Source organism: Urocitellus parryii, chromosome 1, assembly GCF_045843805.1.
Source record: "Urocitellus parryii isolate mUroPar1 chromosome 1, mUroPar1.hap1, whole genome shotgun sequence".
In the NCBI taxonomy this organism is placed as follows: domain Eukaryota; kingdom Metazoa; phylum Chordata; class Mammalia; order Rodentia; family Sciuridae; genus Urocitellus; species Urocitellus parryii.
In genome coordinates, this window is record NC_135531.1 from 118,024,016 (window position 1) to 118,041,333 (window position 17,318).

The 17,318-nt window shown below is 39.7% G+C and overlaps 1 protein-coding gene across 4 annotated transcripts; it reads left to right on the forward strand.

Annotated features, from left to right (window-relative positions):
- Window positions 1–3,026: 3,026 nt before the first annotated feature.
- On the forward strand, window positions 3,027–17,018 carry LOC144256139 (uncharacterized). Of its 4 annotated transcripts, none has more exons than XM_077801244.1 (4): window positions 3,027–3,227; window positions 13,658–13,784; window positions 13,965–14,025; window positions 14,584–17,018. In XM_077801244.1, the coding sequence occupies exons 1-4, from the start codon at window positions 3,162–3,164 to the stop codon at window positions 16,004–16,006; spliced, it is 1,677 nt and encodes a 558-aa protein (XP_077657370.1). In that variant the 5' UTR covers window positions 3,027–3,161; the 3' UTR covers window positions 16,007–17,018. The 4 variants fall into 4 exon arrangements, with proteins under 4 accessions (XP_077657370.1, XP_077657374.1, XP_077657376.1 ...); XM_077801248.1 differs by having other exon boundaries at window positions 3,027–3,164; XM_077801250.1 differs by lacking the exon at window positions 13,658–13,784 and having other exon boundaries at window positions 3,146–3,227.
- The last annotated feature ends 300 nt before the right edge of the window (window positions 17,019–17,318 follow it).

Consider the following 17,318-nt stretch of genomic DNA (forward strand, 5'->3'; position numbering starts at 1 on the left):
AAATGCTATCCCTTTTTACCCATTTTAAAACATGAAGATATTTTTGTGATTTAATAGTAATTTCTGACATAAAAACAATTTGAAATTAAGTGTAACCAAAAGCAGATTAAAGACTATTCCCTGAGTAACACCTTCTAATGTGTTTATTTTAAATATATTGCTTCAATTTTGATGAAGTATATTTTCTACCAGATGATTCAGAACTGAAGTACTCATATAGACACATTATTGTGATGCAATAAATTATCAATAATACATAAGACACTTGAGTAGTAGCATTTGTTTCTTTTCCATTTGAACTGAGCATTAACATGCCTGGGATACATGTTTTAAAAAAAAAAAACAGAACTGGTTCCCATCTTGGCAAAAGGCCAGTCAGTCAGTGCTGGTTTTGACTAACTTTTGTGGGCAATGTCTCAGTGGAGATTTCTGAGAAGCACCACACACATACAAGCACACACAGATGGCCAACTTCTCTCCATGTAAATTTGGGTGATACATGGTTGCCCCTGAGTCTTCCAGGAATCATCTCAATGGAAAATAAAGGAATAAAAGATGACTATGGACATTAGTTTGAAAATATTAAAAAACTTTACCTAGAAAATGAGTTGACAATGGGTACATGCTAGGAGCACTCTCAGCTACCCAATCCAGGAAATTCATGGAAGAAAAGTAAGAAGAAAGGAACATATTATAAGGGTATTTTTATTGTATTATTGAAGTTGAGATTATTAGATTAATTAACAATTGCCACTTACAAAATACTAGAGAAAGTAACTTGTAAACTTAATTTTTTTTTTACCAGAGAACTTTAATGAGACAGATAAGCCCACAGTAGATAGATGATACATGTAAAGAAAATAAATAATGGTACAAAGAGACAAGGTGCAGAGGAAAGAAAATGGCCATGTGTATTTATACCAATAGGTTATATTAGGTCATTAGTACCTTAACTATATTACTGTTTATAGAGTATCAGTAAGGTTGCTAATTCTGCAGTTACATTCCACAGTTACAATATGTAATGTCAGGAGCTTTGTGCAGCTCTTTTTTTTTTTTTAAGAAAGAGTGAGAGAGAGAGAATTTTTAATATTTATTTTTTAGTTCTCAGCAGACACAACATCTTTGTTGGTATGTGGTGCTGAGGATCAAACCCGGGTCGCACGCATGCCAGGCGAGCACGCTACCGCTTGAGCCACATCCCCAGCCCCTGTGCAGCTCTTAAGAAAGTCCATTGTCTAAAGTTTCTGTTAGGCAGGCAGATCCAGGAGCACCAGCGCGTGGTGAAACACTGCAGTTACCTAGAAAGCAAGTTTCTTTATTCCCAGGAGTTATGTGCCTAAAATCAAGTTCAAAAAGTAATAAAATTCTTAACAGAGCTTCTTTGTGAAGAACATTGCTACAGTGGCCAGGTAACCCATGTCTTTTACATGGAAGTTTCCCAGCAGCCAGGCATTCTGCATCTTTGCACAGAAACTTCCTAGCAGCCAGGCCTCCTATGCCTTTGCACAGAAACTTCCTAGCCACCACACATGACACAATCACAAAGTTTATCAGAGACCCCAATTCCACACACAAAACCCCTACCGCTCCCCCTTCTTGTTTCCTAAGGCATTTTGGGTGAATGATATTTGTTTATTCTTCACTCTGGTTTGACTACCATTTGATACCCAGGAAGCTGAGAACACTGGGTCAGCATCTTGCTTTTCAGTCAGGAGCAAACAGGCTTGTGTTTTTTGTTGAAAAATGTTGGTGCCTCTAAACCATTGGCATGGAAAGAACACATAGGAGGGGGACTCCTCCTGAGAGACAAAGTGACACCAATCTGTGCAATGGAGAGATGTGTATGATTGGTACAAGTGAGCATGAGCTCACAGATATGTTATGAGACCCAGGGATGGCTGAAGCCACAGATAATACCAAATCCTATACAGTTTTTTGTACACATACATGCCTATGATTACCCTTTCTATAAAACCTGAAAGTCCTACTCAGCCCCCGAAGCCAGGGCTAAGGACATGATTCTCTTGTCTTCCTGGTGTACCTGCCCTGATCAAAGTCTTTTCCTGTTTTTCATCATGACCTTTTCTGTTTGGTTTTGGGATAAACAGACGACCTGACCTATGGAATCACCAGAGTCAGGTCTCTGCCTAGGACTTCCCTAAAGGTAGAATGTAGAACATCTACATTAAGCACAAGGTGCTCATTTTATTTCCACCACACATTGCTGTCCTAGAGGATTGCCTTCTTTTATTTTTATTTTATTCTGCAGAAGATGGAACACTGAGCCGAAGCAGGAACACCAATTGCTTCCTTTTACAACTCAGGCTGCCTCCTCAAAAGAGCAGAGGCCAGGAGGCGAAGAGAATTACTAAAATAATTGTCAAACTGTTTTCATTTTTAGATATCATGTGATATATATGATATCTTAAATAGTGTTTCATAAGTTCTGAGATTGTGTTTTGCTAAGTTGCCTGAGGTCGAAACAGATTGTAATGTATACTGTATATCTTTATATCTAGCTATCTAGAACTTTTTCCTTGCCGTCCTAGGGAACAAACCCAGTGGGGTCGACCTCTGAGCCGGGTCCCCAACCGTTTTTACTTTATTTCAATACAGGGTCTCACTGTTTGCAGAAGCTGAACTTGGACTCCTGCTGCCTCAGACTCCCCAGGAACTGTTGCTGTCATTGCTGTTCGTTTCCGTGGCGAGGTTACAACCTAGGGCCTCACTCGTGCCAGGAAAGCCTCTCTCGCGGAGCCACAACTCAGTCCCAGAAGTCACCTTCTGTGCCAGGTTCCCAGCAAAGGCTTCCTACCTGGATTATTTCCCAGAACAGCAAAGAAGCCCCACCAAAAAGGGCTGGAGTCTCGAATGTGTCACTCCAGCCAATTTGAGCCAGTGATTGGATAATCCTTGCTGTCAGTCACAGTGCAGAGGCGTGCCTGGAGGCGGTCCATCAGGGACGCCGGATGGAACTGTCCAATCAGGTGCGCCGACGTAGGGGAAGGGCGGGCTTTCGCAGTCTCGCGGCCTTTTCTTCCTCAGCAACTCTGCTCCTCTGGTTCCTGCTCCCTTGACGCTGATCTCCCTGTGTCCCCCTTGAGCTTGGGTGCCCGAAGCTTCCTCGCGAGGACACCGGATCACTACTGAAGTCAAAAATGGTGATTTTGCGACTAGGGCTGACGGAACCCGCTCAGCGCCTGCCTTGGGGCCCCGGCGTGCCGGTGAGCTGCAGAGCGGGCGGCCTTGTTTGTCCCCGTTTGCGGGTGGCCCTTGGTGGGTGTCTGTATCCTAGTCCCGCTGTGCTGGTGGGTCCCCGAGGTCAGCTGCAGAGCGGTGCGGCCCAGTTCTCACTGGCGCATGGCCCTGAGCCCTTTCCCATGGGTTTGTGGGGTGAGCTGGGCCGCCCAGGTTTCTAGGTCCCCTCCTCTCCCTGCTGGTTGCCCACTCCCACCCTTCCAAATGTGTAGAAGCAGGGTCGCTAATCCACTTTTCTTCCCCTGGTTTAGCTCCTCTGAAGGCTGCTGTAGGACATTAAAATTGCAGTTGCCTCCTGCATTCATTCTAAAATCTCATCTTTCTCTCCACATCATTATCAATATTCATTCTTCCTACTGTATTTCAAACGGGTCAGTCTATTAACTTTCACTTTTCCTCTAGTGAGATTGTGAAGAATATTTTGTTTTTCTAATGGGGATCAAAACTAGGGAAGCTTTATCAGTGACATCCCCAGCACCACCCCCCCTTTTTTTTTTTCAAAAATTTGAGATCTTATCCCAGTTGTGTCGGAAGCTGGCCTCCAATTTGTGATCCTCCAGCCTCAGCCTCTGGAGTCCCTGGGATTACAGGCCTCTGCCAGTATCTCTGGCAAGAATAACAATTTTGAAAGCATTTGTTTTCTGTTTCTGAATGTTATACTTGAGGGGAAAGAATAATCACTTGACACATCCCTGTGTTTGGGTAAAATAACTGCTTAAAATGAAATAAGGTAGTTGGTTGTTATTGGTACTAGGGTTATGGAATCTTGGGCTACATCCCCAGCCCTTTTTTGTTTGTTTTGGGCAGAAATTGTTTATTTCTTTTACTTGGTTTTCATTAGTTATATATGACAGTAAAATGCACTTTGATATATCATACATAAATATTGAGTGTAACTGCTCCTTTTTCTGGCTGCACGTGATGTACATTCACACCAGTCATGTAGTCATACAGGATCTGGCTATGTTGACCCGCCTAGCCTGGAACTTTTGATCCTCCTATCTCAGCTTCTCAAGCTGTTGGGATTAAAGGTGTTGGCCACCCCACCTGAGGAAAACAATTTATTTTAATCAGCTTATCCTGAATGATGTGTGTGTCCCTTCCTGGAAGAGATTGCATCTTTTCCTTCCTTCCTTCCTTCCTTCCTTCCTTCCTTCCTTCCTTCCTTCCTTCCTTTTTTCCTTCCTTCCTTCCTTCCTTCCTTCCTTCCTTCCTTCCTTCCTTCCTTCCTTCCGTCCTTCCTCCCTCCCTCCCTCCCTCCCTTAACCACTGAGCCACATTCCCAGCCCTTTTTATATTTTATTTTCAGAAGAGATCTCTCTAAGTTCCATAGGACTTCACTAAGTTGCTGAGTCTCCTTTGAATTTGACAGTCCTCCTGCCTTAGCCTCTCAAGCTGCTGGGATTATAGTTCTTCACTACTGTGCTGGGTCTACATGAACTTTTATAAAACAAAGTTATGTTTCAATACATTAACCAATTGCATTGGTAGGAGCATCAGATTGGTGGGCTACAGCAAAAAAAAAAAAAAAAAAAGGAGGGGGATTTCTTCTGTAGGTCTGTTGTTATTGCATTCTTAGCTTTTGAAAATGGTGGTTATACATCTGGTAAGCTTAGTGATATAGTCTGAGAAATTTATTAGTTTCAGAATTCTGATCTGATACAGAAATTAAGGTAATTGGCTATTGAAGGGCTTAACATAGCCCAAGATAATTGTTGCTCTCCATACAGAACCCTGTCTTTCCACCCTCATGGTGATCTAGTTAACAGAAGTCAAGTACTCTGAAGGTTTTTTGATGTAGAGCAACTTCATAGAAAACTTCAGTTCACACTTGTAAAAATCATGTGCTTCTCCTTTTATCTTTCTTAGGTGTAGATACCATATCACAATTTCTTGAGCAGAGGTTCCCTTTGGACCCTTGTCAGGGCCCTATGTCCTCAGCCACTAACATTTCCTGGGGCGTCCACAAGGTGCCCACAGATATCCTGTGCCTTGGAGGGTGCAGGGAATTTTGGGCCCTTGGTCAGCTCCTCTTAGAAGACAGCTTAAGGTGTGGGGTGCAGCCTCTTGGGAGCAGCTGGATGCCTTGGGGCTAAGGGATTTCCTGGAACAGGCCTCATCTAGATAGCTACCTCCTTGGGACACTGTTTCTCCCAAGCCCTGTTCCTATTCCTTGAAGACAGGTGGACAGTGAGCCTATAGATGCTGGTGCTGAGGGGCCAGGTCAGCAGTGATTCCTGCCCTTGCATTCTCTCACAGTTGTGTAGAAGGAAAACTCTCCCAGAGCATAGGACCACCCACCCCAGTGCAGTGCTGTGCAAACCTGAAAGCCTTATAGACTGGGAGTCATGGTCCAGGTCTCCTGGGAGGGTGATCATGGAGTGTTTCAGTGAGCAGGACCAGGTGGGAGATGTCCAGCTGGCAGGGACCTTACCTGCCCCTTGAGTCTGACAAGTCTGTGCTCCCTCAGCACCAGCTGTTTCTGTGTTTTTCACTATGAAATGATCTGCTCACTTATTTGAGGCCCAGGTTCATTTATTCAGAGCCAAATATGATGAAATATTATGAAAGAAGGAAGAAAGAATTGGATTTTTAAAAAAAATCTACTTACATTTCCATTTGTTAAATTTCCTAATTTACATCCAGGAACAGTGGTGCACACCTGTAATTCTCACTGCTCCAAAGCCTGAAGCAGGAGGGTTAAAAATTTGAGGACAGCTTTAGCAACTTAGCACAATCCTAGGCAACTCTGTCTTGTAAATACAATATAAAAGGCTGGGGATGTGACTTAGTGGTAAAGTGCTTCTGGATTCAATCCTGGTTACCAAAAAGGGGGGAAAAATGATAATTTATCTTTTGCTACCCCTCAGTATATAGAGAAATTTTGTGAAATTTGATCTTGTCTTTTCAGTGATTTCAAATTGACTACTAGGTCCTTGACTCCAGAATGCCACTTAAGAAAGAGATAAATTCTGTCTTGTATTGTTGCTGCAGAACATGAATCTATTTCTATGAAAAAAAAAGTGGATACATTTATAAATGAGGATTCACAAAAACATTAGTTTCTTACAAGGTGGCGAATTTGACAGGAATGACAGTTTGTTGCTGTTGTTATTGTCTGGACTTGGCAGGTTCATGTTAACTGTGTGGTGTTTTGGTATCAGGAATGGAACCCAGAAGTGCTTAACCACTGAGCCACAACCCCAGCCCATTTAAAATTTTTTTGTTTTGAGACAGGGTATCGCTAAATTGCTTAGGGCCTCAGACCTCCAAGCTGCAGGGGTTACAGGCATGTGCCATCACACTTGGCTTGTTGGTAAATTTTAAAGACAATTTTAGCAATACCTAAAATACCCAAATGTGATAATTTAATCACTAAATGACTTATCTTTGAAATAGTGATACAAGTTTTCTGAAAAGATATATGTGTCTAAATAAGAGTGCTGATTTCCCTCACAAGCACTCTCACCATGTCACCTAATTCCTGTTCCCACCCAAGTGCCTCCTCTTTGGACCATCCCTTTAGGAGCTGAACTATTAACTTATGAAATTTGGGAATCACAAAAATACTGTGTCTACACTCACTGTGATCTGTACAGCATTTTGGCTGGTTTTAGGTACGGTCTAATATTTCCATTTTTAGAAGTAGTTTTTGTGAAGTTCAACAAGCAGAGCAAACCTGGCCCTGAATTTCACAGAATTTACTGAAATGCTCAGAGTGTAGATCATGGGGAAGTTTAGTCTCCTTAGTCTCATTGGTAGGAAAGTGTATTATCTTTCCATTGATTGCATTGTATTTTATGCTTCTCATTGTGTACCTTTTCTATTATAATCATTTTTTAATCATTCATTAGAAGTATTTTAGTTTAGTGGGTTGTTTGGTTTGGTTTTGTTTTGTTTTTGTGTATGTATGTGTATATGGACTGCTGGAAATTGAACCCAGGGCCTCATGAATGTTAGCAAGTGCTCTCCTAATGAGCTACTCCTCAGCCCAAGAAAATTAGTTTTATAGACTGTAATTTATTTATATTTATTTATTTTATACTTTGTGTATTGAGTATTGAGGATTCAAGCCAGGGACTTGCTTATGCTTGTTGTTCTTCAAAATACATAAACTTTCTTAATGACTGTAGCTTTTTTGTAGTTCTTAACCTCAGGTAGTGTCCATCCCGTGGACTTAGTTGTCTTCACTGTGTTGGTTGTTCTGGGTCTTTCATGACTGAAAATGTAACTTAAAAGATATTTTGGGGGGATTTCATTGAATTCATAATAATGGATTACCATAATCCAAATTGGTAAGAATTAATAACATTGAATCTCTTAATCTGTGAACGTGAAATATCTCCATGTATTTGCCTTGTCTTTTATAATCTCCTTAGAAACTTGCTTTTTTTGTCATACAGATTTTTGTCAGGTTTATATGTCAGTATTTCTTTACTTTTTTTCTTCGTATTATATAAGTGCTGTGTCTTTTTGTTAATGTTTTGTTTTGCTTTCTGATGCTGTGTGTTGGACTCAGGGGTGCTCTACCATTGACCTACATCCTCAGTCCATTATCTATCTATCTATCTATCTATCTATATATATATATATATTTTTTTTTTTTTGAGACAATCTTGCTAAATAGTCCAGGCTAGCGTCAAAGCTGTGATCCTCCTCCATTGGCTCCCTGAGTCCAGGGATCACAGGCATGGCTCCTGTGCCCAGCTTGCTGCTATCATCAGTATAACAGTAGTCCTATTTATTAACCTTGTGTTATACAACCCTGATGTCACCTCATTGATTTTCATGATTCTTTGGTGTATTTCACATAGAGTAGAGGATCATGCTGTCTCTCTAAGAAAATTTGTGTTTTTCTGAGCTTGAGTGTGTTTTTTCATTATTCTTGACTTTTTTCTTTATTGATATAATCATGATATTTATTACTTAGCTTTTACTTGTGATGGATAAAGTTAATTGGTTTTTAAATTGTGAATCAGCCTTGAGTAGGTGTATATTCCTTTTTGGCCTTGATGTGTAATTCTTATTCATTTTTGGATTCGTTAAGTAACATTTGTGGAGGAGTTTTGCACTTATGGTCATGAGAGTAATTCATAGTTCCTTTGTTTATCTGTTTAATTTTGATAATATTGTAACATATGCCTCAGAAGACATTAGAAGGTGTTTACTCTGCTTCTGTGTTCTGGAAAAAAAAATGTAAAAAATTAGTGGCTCAAGTGGTAGCTCTCTCGCCTGGCATGCGTGAGGCACTAGGTTCAATCCTTGACACCACATAAAAATAAAATAAAGATATTGTGTCCACCTAAAAGCTAAAAAATAAATATTTAAAAAAATTAGTGGCAGTTCTTCAGTGTCTTATGGAAGCCTGTATGACCCTGTCAGAGCCTTGTGTTTTCTTTTTTGGGTAGTAATTAGTTATTGAGTCAGTTTCTTCAGTAGGCTTCAGCTCGTCTGTTTTGTGTATTTCTCCTTCTCTGTAAGTTGTAGGAGAGTATCTCTCTCAAGAGTTGGTCCAGTTCTTCTAAGTGACCTAATTTGTGTCAAGCACATGTTCACAATGTGCTTGAAGTGCCCATGGATGGTAGCAATGGCTCTTTTAATTCTAATGGATAGTTTCTCTGTTTTCTGTTTTCTTATTTAATTTTATTGTATTTTTATACCTTTATTTTATTTATTTACTTTTATGATGAGGATTAAACCCAGTGCATCACAGGCAAGTGCTTATTACGAAAGCACTTCATAACTCCAGACCCTGTCCTCTGTTTTCTTAGCCTCATATAGGTTTATCAGTGATGCTGATATTCATGAAGAACTTGGTTTTGCAGACTTCTTATTTCCTGATTGAGGTTTCCTCAATCCCTCTCTGTCAGTTTCCTATGCTTAATATATGTTTACCTTGCCCTTCTTTCTTTGGTTTCCTGAAGTAGAAAGTTCAATTATTGCTTTCAGTTCTTCTTATTTGAAATTTTCTTTGGATACCTGTGATATCATCCAAGCACCATCTGTCCTGTTTTCTACAGATTTCCTATTGTGGACTTTTACATTTCATTTTCCTCAAAATGGTCAACTTTTCCCTTGAGTTACCTCTTCCACCCATGTCTGTTTACAGACCTGTGTTTCACCTCCCATTCCCTGGAGACTTTCCAGCTGCTTCTTTTATGAATTCTGCTTTAACACCCATATTCTTTGAGCATACTTGGGATTTCACTGGTGATACACACTGTTGGGGTGTGGTTTATGGCTCAGAATATTACCTGTTCTGGGGAGTGTTATTGTGACTTGAAGAAGACTGTGGGCTTCCTGTTGGCTAATGACCAGGGAAGCCCTCCTGTCTGCTTCTCTGCTACACGTCTCAGGCCCAACAGAATTGTGCTGATGTCTTCTAGTGTAACTGTGGATTCTTCATTGTCCTGGGCAGTTCTATATATCTCTGCCTGGTATATTTTGAGTTTGTTTCAGGTGCATGCATATTAAAAATTTAAGTCATTTAATTAAATTCTAGCCTATTCCCACCACTGTGGCACATGCCTGTAATCCCAGTGGCTCAGGAGGCTTAGGCAGGGGGATCACAAAATCAAAATCAGCCTCAGTAACTTAGGCCCTGAACTACTTAGAGATATTTTCTCTCAAAATAAAAATAATTAAAATTAAAAGGGCTAGGGATGTGGCTCAGTGGTTAAGCACCCCTGAATTCAATCCCTGGAACAAAAAATAAATAGAAAAAAAATAGCCTAGTGATTCTTGAGCCTGATCTTTCTCAGGGATTATCAACCTCAAGGCATTTAATTTCCACTGATGAGACATGTTTTTCTATTTCTCAGTATTCTATATACATTTTTGTTGTTGTTTAAAAGTGAATGAAAATGTGTTTCCCCTTTCTCCTATGTTGCTTTTCCTTTATGCAGTTGCCTAGAGACTGCATTTTATATGCTATGTGAAGTGAATTAGCTCGTGTTCAGCCTGTTTGACAGATTTCCCTGAATGCCACTGTGGTAGGACAGAGTGGAAACTGTTTAAGAGCTGACAGGCTATAGTTTTGCAGCTTGACCCACAGCAGCTCTGCCTACTGACATTTTATCATGGAGGCTTGCAGCAGCTGCAGGTGCCTGTAACAAGATAACCACAATAGCAGAAGGAGCAAACAAAGTATCAGGGAAAAAACAATCCCTCTTGATGTTTAGTGGAGAAAAAGTCCCTAATCTGTATGAGCTGGGTGCTTAGGCTGTTGACAAGTTTGTGCCCACATAAGGAATATAGAATTCACCCTGTAATAGATTGCACCAACTTCCATGACTCAATGCCCTCAAAACTTGCTTATGTATAAAACTAAAAGCTTTGAGATTTATTCCTCTAGGCTGTGGTGCCAGATCTCAGTGTGCTTGCCCTCATTTTCACCTACACCAGAAGCTAAGGAAGAGCAATAGAAACAGTGAGAGCTCCTCCTCTGGTTTCTGTGGGTAGCTGTGCTGGGGCTTCTTTTTTTTAACATGCAGTGGTCCTATTTAAAACTCTACTATGCCTTTACTCTGCAGCACCCAGCCTGGGGAAAAATGAGTGCTAAGCATGCAGGTCTGGGTACTCTCTGAAAGAACTTCTCCTGGCCTGTGTGGGCTTCCTTATTTCTTCAGACCAACTGGTTTGTTTGTTTGTTTGTTTGTTTGTTTTGGAGGATACTGTGGAGAGAACCCACGGGCACTACACAATTTTTTTTTTTTTTTAAATTTTGATTTAGGGTATTGCTAACTTGCTAGGGCCTCACTAAGTTTTCTAAGCCTGGGATTGAGCTTCCAAACTTCCTGCCTCAGCCTCCTGAACCTGGGTGTTTTTGAAACCTGATTTAAAAACAAAACAAAACAACAACAACAAAAAAAACTCTTCCTGTAGTTTTCTTTATCAGATTTTAGGTGATGGTTGAGTGTGTAAACAGTAATTTGTTGTTCTTGCCAGATGCAGGCTGTTTGCTTACTTAAATCCTTTTAAGGAATTTCTACTAAGTTTTTACAGTGATTGCTTTCTGACTTAGAAGAGTGAGAGGTTGTTTTAGATATTAAGATAGTCCTGTGATGTTTTTAATTAAAAAATGCAGAGACTTTGATAAATCTGTGTACAGTGTGGAACCAGTGACCAGGGTTTCACACTGGGATGTCAGGCTGTTGTCCTGCACCAGAGAGGCTGTCTTCAGGGCTAGTGGAGGTCACACTGTGCTGCTGCTCTCCACTCTTCCTCATGACTGCTTCCTGTAGCTATGGTGAACTTTCAGTGCTCTTGGGCATGGTGAGATTCTTGTTCTGATGCTTCTGCTTGTGTTTCCACTTTTCTCTGGAGGATACGCAGATGGAGCAGCTTCCTCTTCCTGGAACCATTTTCATCTCGAATGTAAATGACTTTCCTTCTTCATAGATCAACAGATCATATTTGTGTGAGTTTATTTGGGGACTGTTCCAGGCTCTCTGATCTGTTCTTTTTCATGATAGTACTATCATGGCTCCAATCTCTCTGTTTGTGTCACTTTGGTGTGAGTATTAATATTTTTCTTTACTGCTTATCATTTTTGTAATATTGTTTAGCTTATTCTTCTATAAAAATAATATTTTCACTGGGTGCAGTAGTGCATGCCTTTAATCCAAGCTGCTGGGGAGACTGAGGCATGAAGATCACAAGTTTAAATGCTATTCTCAGCCACTTATAAGATCCTGAGCAAGTTAGTGAATACTGTCTCAAAATATCAAATGTGCTGGGGATGTGGTTTGGTTAAGTGCCCTGGATTAAGTCCCTGCTTTTTTTTTTCCTTTTTAATTTGCCCCACAATAGTTAGACAAATAAAACTAAAATTTTTATAAGTTTATTAAAAAAGTTTTATTCTTTTACATTTGAATGTATAATAAATGGACTTTATCTACAGAATATAGGGATGCAGTACCTTTTGCCTCTAGATTCCAGTTTGTTGGGATCATCATTGTGATTTCTCTCCATGACACATGCTTTTGCTCATCTTTTCATGTTGTGAAGGTCAGTCTACTGAAGGCTTTCTCTTGGTCTTTTGCTTACCTCTGCTTATACTATACTGCTCAGGAGGTCACATATTTTAAGTCCTTGAGTATGGTTTTATGTCAGTGGCAGGGGCATGTTCTGGAAGGTGATCTTTTTGGCTGTTCCATCATTATACAGACATCATAGCATGCTTATAGATGTACACAGAATGGCCTGTTTCACATACAAACTGTGAGGTGAGGATTCTGGGCTGCAAAATGCTGCTTTTTTCCTGGAAGTGCTCCTATGTTAGGTTTGTTTGCACAGCATCATTACAGGCACAAGAAATCTCTTTCACAACAGACAACCATTGCACATGTGGCCCATCTTTATTCAAAGTGCCCTTGAGCAAAACATGGCCATGTGGCATGTGATTGTACCTTATGTTAGTGAAGTGGCTGCTGTTTAGAAGAGTTTTAATCATTGGACCTTCATTGTTGCTTTGAGGTTTAAAAAGGTAGCTTATTCTTATTAAGATTATTGTTTTGAGACATAAAACTTTGTAAGGATATCATTTGGACAATGTGACATCTTGGGATCATTGAGTTTTTTTCTGAGAAACTTGCCATCTTTCCACTTATCCCATTCTGCTTTGACAGTAACCATGAGAAATTATCAAATTGCTGTGTTTATTAATCATTGTACTTGTTTATTGCCTAATTTGGTTCTGGAGTAAATCACCTGCAAGCTTCTGATTGTTCTCTTGGTGTAATCACCCCAATGATCTCAATCCCCAGTTAACACATTGTGACAACCTCTATGAAAGGTTTTCTGAATGTTATCTATGAGGGAAACTCCTTAGTGACCCCTTGCCCAGAGGTTGTAGGTGAGGGCTGATTCTAGGCACTTCTTTAAGGATGGAACAATAGACTTTCAGAAGGAAACAGGAGATCAGTAAATACCATGTTGTTTACAATAATTGTGTAGACACAGTGAGCCACTGTGCTTGGCAGGATCTGTCCAAATGCTGAGTTTCCTGATTACTGGAAATTCCTACTTACTCCGCTTTTCTTTTCTAAGTTAAGTAATACCAGGAGTGCTAATATTAGCTCTCTACTGCACAGGATGTTAAGACTTGTAAAGGAAGTACAACCAAAAATGAAGTTGGGAATGACCTTGAAGCCTGTCTTACTGTGACCTCACCAAAGAAGGGTGTAAAACACTCTACTGTTTGCCTTTTGAGCAGCCCAATTCTAGTGTTGGAATGGCTATGAGGAATTGAGTGCAGTAAATATTTGATGGACCAAATCATTGAATTATTTGGGAGACCAGAGAATCATGTGAGCATCATGCATATTGAGTGTAGATTCCTCATACTGTCAATCTCTCCTGGCCTCCACTACACACACATTTGAGGATATTTTAGGTCTCAGTGACCTTTGAGGATCTGGCTGTGAACTTCACCCAGGAGGAATGGGCTTTGCTGGGTCCATCCCAGAAGAAACTTTACACAGATGTGATGCAGGAAGTCCTCGGAAACCTGGCTTTTATAGGTAATGATGATGTTTCTTTAATTAATCAAATAGAGAATTCATGTTTATTTTGGTCATTTATGAAAAACATGAAAAGGGGACCATTTGGTGAATTAATACAGCATAAAAGGCACCTAGAATTTGGCAAAGTTTTTCTAGCTTCTAAAAGTTTATAATGATTTTTCTGGGTTGGCATTTTAGGAAACAAATGGGAAGAGAAGAACATTGAAGATCAGATCAAAAAGTCTGAGAACAATCCAAGGTAACTGTACTCACAAGAGGAAGCAATATCTGAGAATGTCATATAATTTGTAAAACAAATCAACCACAGAAATATGCACAACTTGGAAATGTATAAGTTTTTTTTAACCAGAAGTATATACTTAACTGTAACAGATAGTCAGTCTTTTCAAAGTACTTGACATGCAAAAAGTACTATGAAACTGCATATGTGAATATCACTATTTGGAGAATAGCCATTGGGAAGTTGTGTTGGGAAGGATTGTTTCCTTTCAATCTCTTTATTTTCGGGCAATTTGAACAAGTCAGAACACCTATCCTTCACCTGATTTTTTGGTAGTAATGTAAGCCTAGGACCCATGAATAAATAGAAAATCATGAATGGATCAAGCATTGATAATGTGCTGGTCATTCTTCACAGAGGTCATATGGTAAACATCAAAGGCAAAGAAGATAGTGTGGGGAAGCTTTCAGTGAGATTCCAATTCTTAACCTGACCAAAAAAAAATTTTAATAGAATAAATCCATGTGACTGTATTATGTGTGCAAAAGACTTCATATGTCCTTCATTCCTTCTTAGGCAGATCACATCTCACTCTGGACACAAACAGTACAAGCATGAGGAATGTGAAGAAAATCCATGTGAATTTAAACAAGGCAGGAAATCTCTGGTTTCTCCCAAAAGTGTTCAAATACAAATGTTAACACAAGCTGGAGATGGACATTATAAAAGTACAATATGTGGGAAAGTCTTCAGTCGTTCCAGTTCCATTCAAAGACATGAAGAAACTTCTACTGGGTGGCAACCCTATGAATGTAAACAACGTGGAGAGGCCTTTTCTTCTCTCACAGGGGTTCAAGGACACATGATAACACATAGTAAAGATAAAACTTTTAAGTGTAAGGTATGTGGAAAAGCCTTTCATTTTCCCTCTTTATTTAGAAGACATGAAAGAGTACATTATGGAGAGAAACTCCATGAATGTAAACAAGATGGTCAAACCTTTATTTCACTCACAGATCTTCACAGTCACACGATCATGCACACTGAGAATGCACGTTTTAAATGTAAAGTATGTGGGAAAGACTTTGCTTATCCCAGTTTATTTAGAATGCATCAGAGAACGCACACTGGAGAGAAACCCTATGAATGTAAGCAGTGTGGCAAAGCCTTCGCTAAGCCCTCTACCCTTCACTTACATGAACAAACGCACACTGGAGAGAAACCCTACAAATGTAAGCAGTGCGGCAAAGCCTTTGCTAAGTCCTCCACCCTTCACTCCCATGAACAAACTCATACTGGAGAGAAGCCCTATGAATGTAAACAATGTGGAAAATCTTTTGCTAGATCCAGTCAGCTTCACATACATGGAAGAACACATACTGGAGAGAAGCCCTATGAATGTAAGCAGTGTGGCAAAGCCTTCACTCAGTCCTCTCACCTTCACTCACATGAAAAAACTCATACTGGAGAGAAACCCTACGAATGTAAACAGTGTGGAAAAGCTTTTGCTACATCCCATCATCTTCACACACATGGAAGAACACATACTGGAGAGAAGCCCTATAAATGTAGACAATGTGGAAAAGCCTACACTACTTCCTCTTACCTTCAAATACATGAACGAACTCATACTGGCGAGAAGCCTTATGCATGCAAGCAGTGTGGCAAAGCCTTCACTCAGTCTTCTACCCTTCACTTACATGAGCGAACTCATACTGGAGAGAAGCCTTATACATGTAACCAGTGTGGAAAAACCTTTGCTAGATCCAGTGACCTTCACATACATGAAAGAATGCATACTGGAGAGAAACCCTATGAATGTAAACAATGTGGAAAAGCCTTTGCTAGATCTAGTGACCTTCAGATACATGGAAGATCACATACTGGAGAAAAACCCTATAAATGTAAACAATGTGGAAAAGCCTTTGCTAGATCGAGTCACCTTCATATACATGAACGAACTCATATGCAGAGAAATCATACTAATGAAAACAATTAGCAAAGTCTTCTGTTTTTACTGCTGCACTCATAAACATGTAGGAAGTTTACTGGAGAAAAATCCTTGGAATGTAAATTGTGGTAACTCAATATTCCTTGTCAATTTCAAAGACTAGAAAGGACTCACACTGCAGAATATTTTTGGGGGGTGAGGGGGTGATTTAGTCCAGTGGTGCTCTACCACTGAACCATAATCCCCAGTTCTTTTTACTAAGTCTCTGGGATTACAGGTGCATACCACCATGTCTAACTGAATAACTCTTTAAATGTGAAATAACTCATTCCATTTTCCCAGTTGTCTTCAAAGCCATTTCACTCACACTGGAAAAAAAATCCCTGAATGTGTAATGTTTCATTTTTCTTCTCATATATGGAAATACTCATGGAGAGAAGCCCTGTGAATGTGAGAAATGTGGGACACCTTCTAGTTTTGCCAGTTTCTTCTAAGGACTGAGATGATTCTTATTGAATGATTGATTCATGCAAAAATAAATAAATCCTATTCAAGTAAGAAATGTAAAGCCTTCAGATGTTCCATTTTTGTTCAGTTGTATGAAAGGACTCATACTGTAAAAAACCCTGTGGATAAGCAATGTGGGGCAGTATTCAACTTTCACAGTTTTCTTCAAATGTCGTGGGGCAAGTCACTCAGAAAATAACTGAGTCCCAGTTTTGTCCAAATTGAAGAGTCTTTATTTCAACCGGCCAGGACTTCTTGTTACAGGACTAAGTTATCTCTGCAGGAAAACAGCCTAGAATCTCAACATTTTAGGATATATAAAGGCAAAAACCTCATCCAGGTTGACAGAGCAAGCAGCAAGCAAGCAAGCATGCAAACAGTAATACAAAGTCTGAATAAAGTCAGTAGTGAAACAATGCAATGCTCATAATCATATTTTTATTCTCATTTAGTATTTGTCATGGGATTTTCTATAATCATAATCAAAAGAGAAATGGATCAAAGTGATCCTAGTTAAGTACAATTAAAGAATGGCTACTAACTTCTAATTAATTATTCCCAGATAAGATATATTGCCCAAAGAGAAAAGTGGGAACCAAAGAGAACAATTTCCCATTGTTTAAAAATTGCTATTTAATAGTTGCCAAAAATGCTGTGCTAGGCAAATTAGTAATGGATACAGAGGTGGGGTTTTCCCATGGGAGAAGAATTTCTTTCATGATAAGGAGTCTGTTTGATCATTTCCATATAGCTGGCCCATAACAAAAAGATATAAAAGGGTTCACATCAGGGAAAATACTTCTGCCCTTTAAAAAATGTGGTAACATGTTCAACTCTCTAGGTCTCTTTGAAC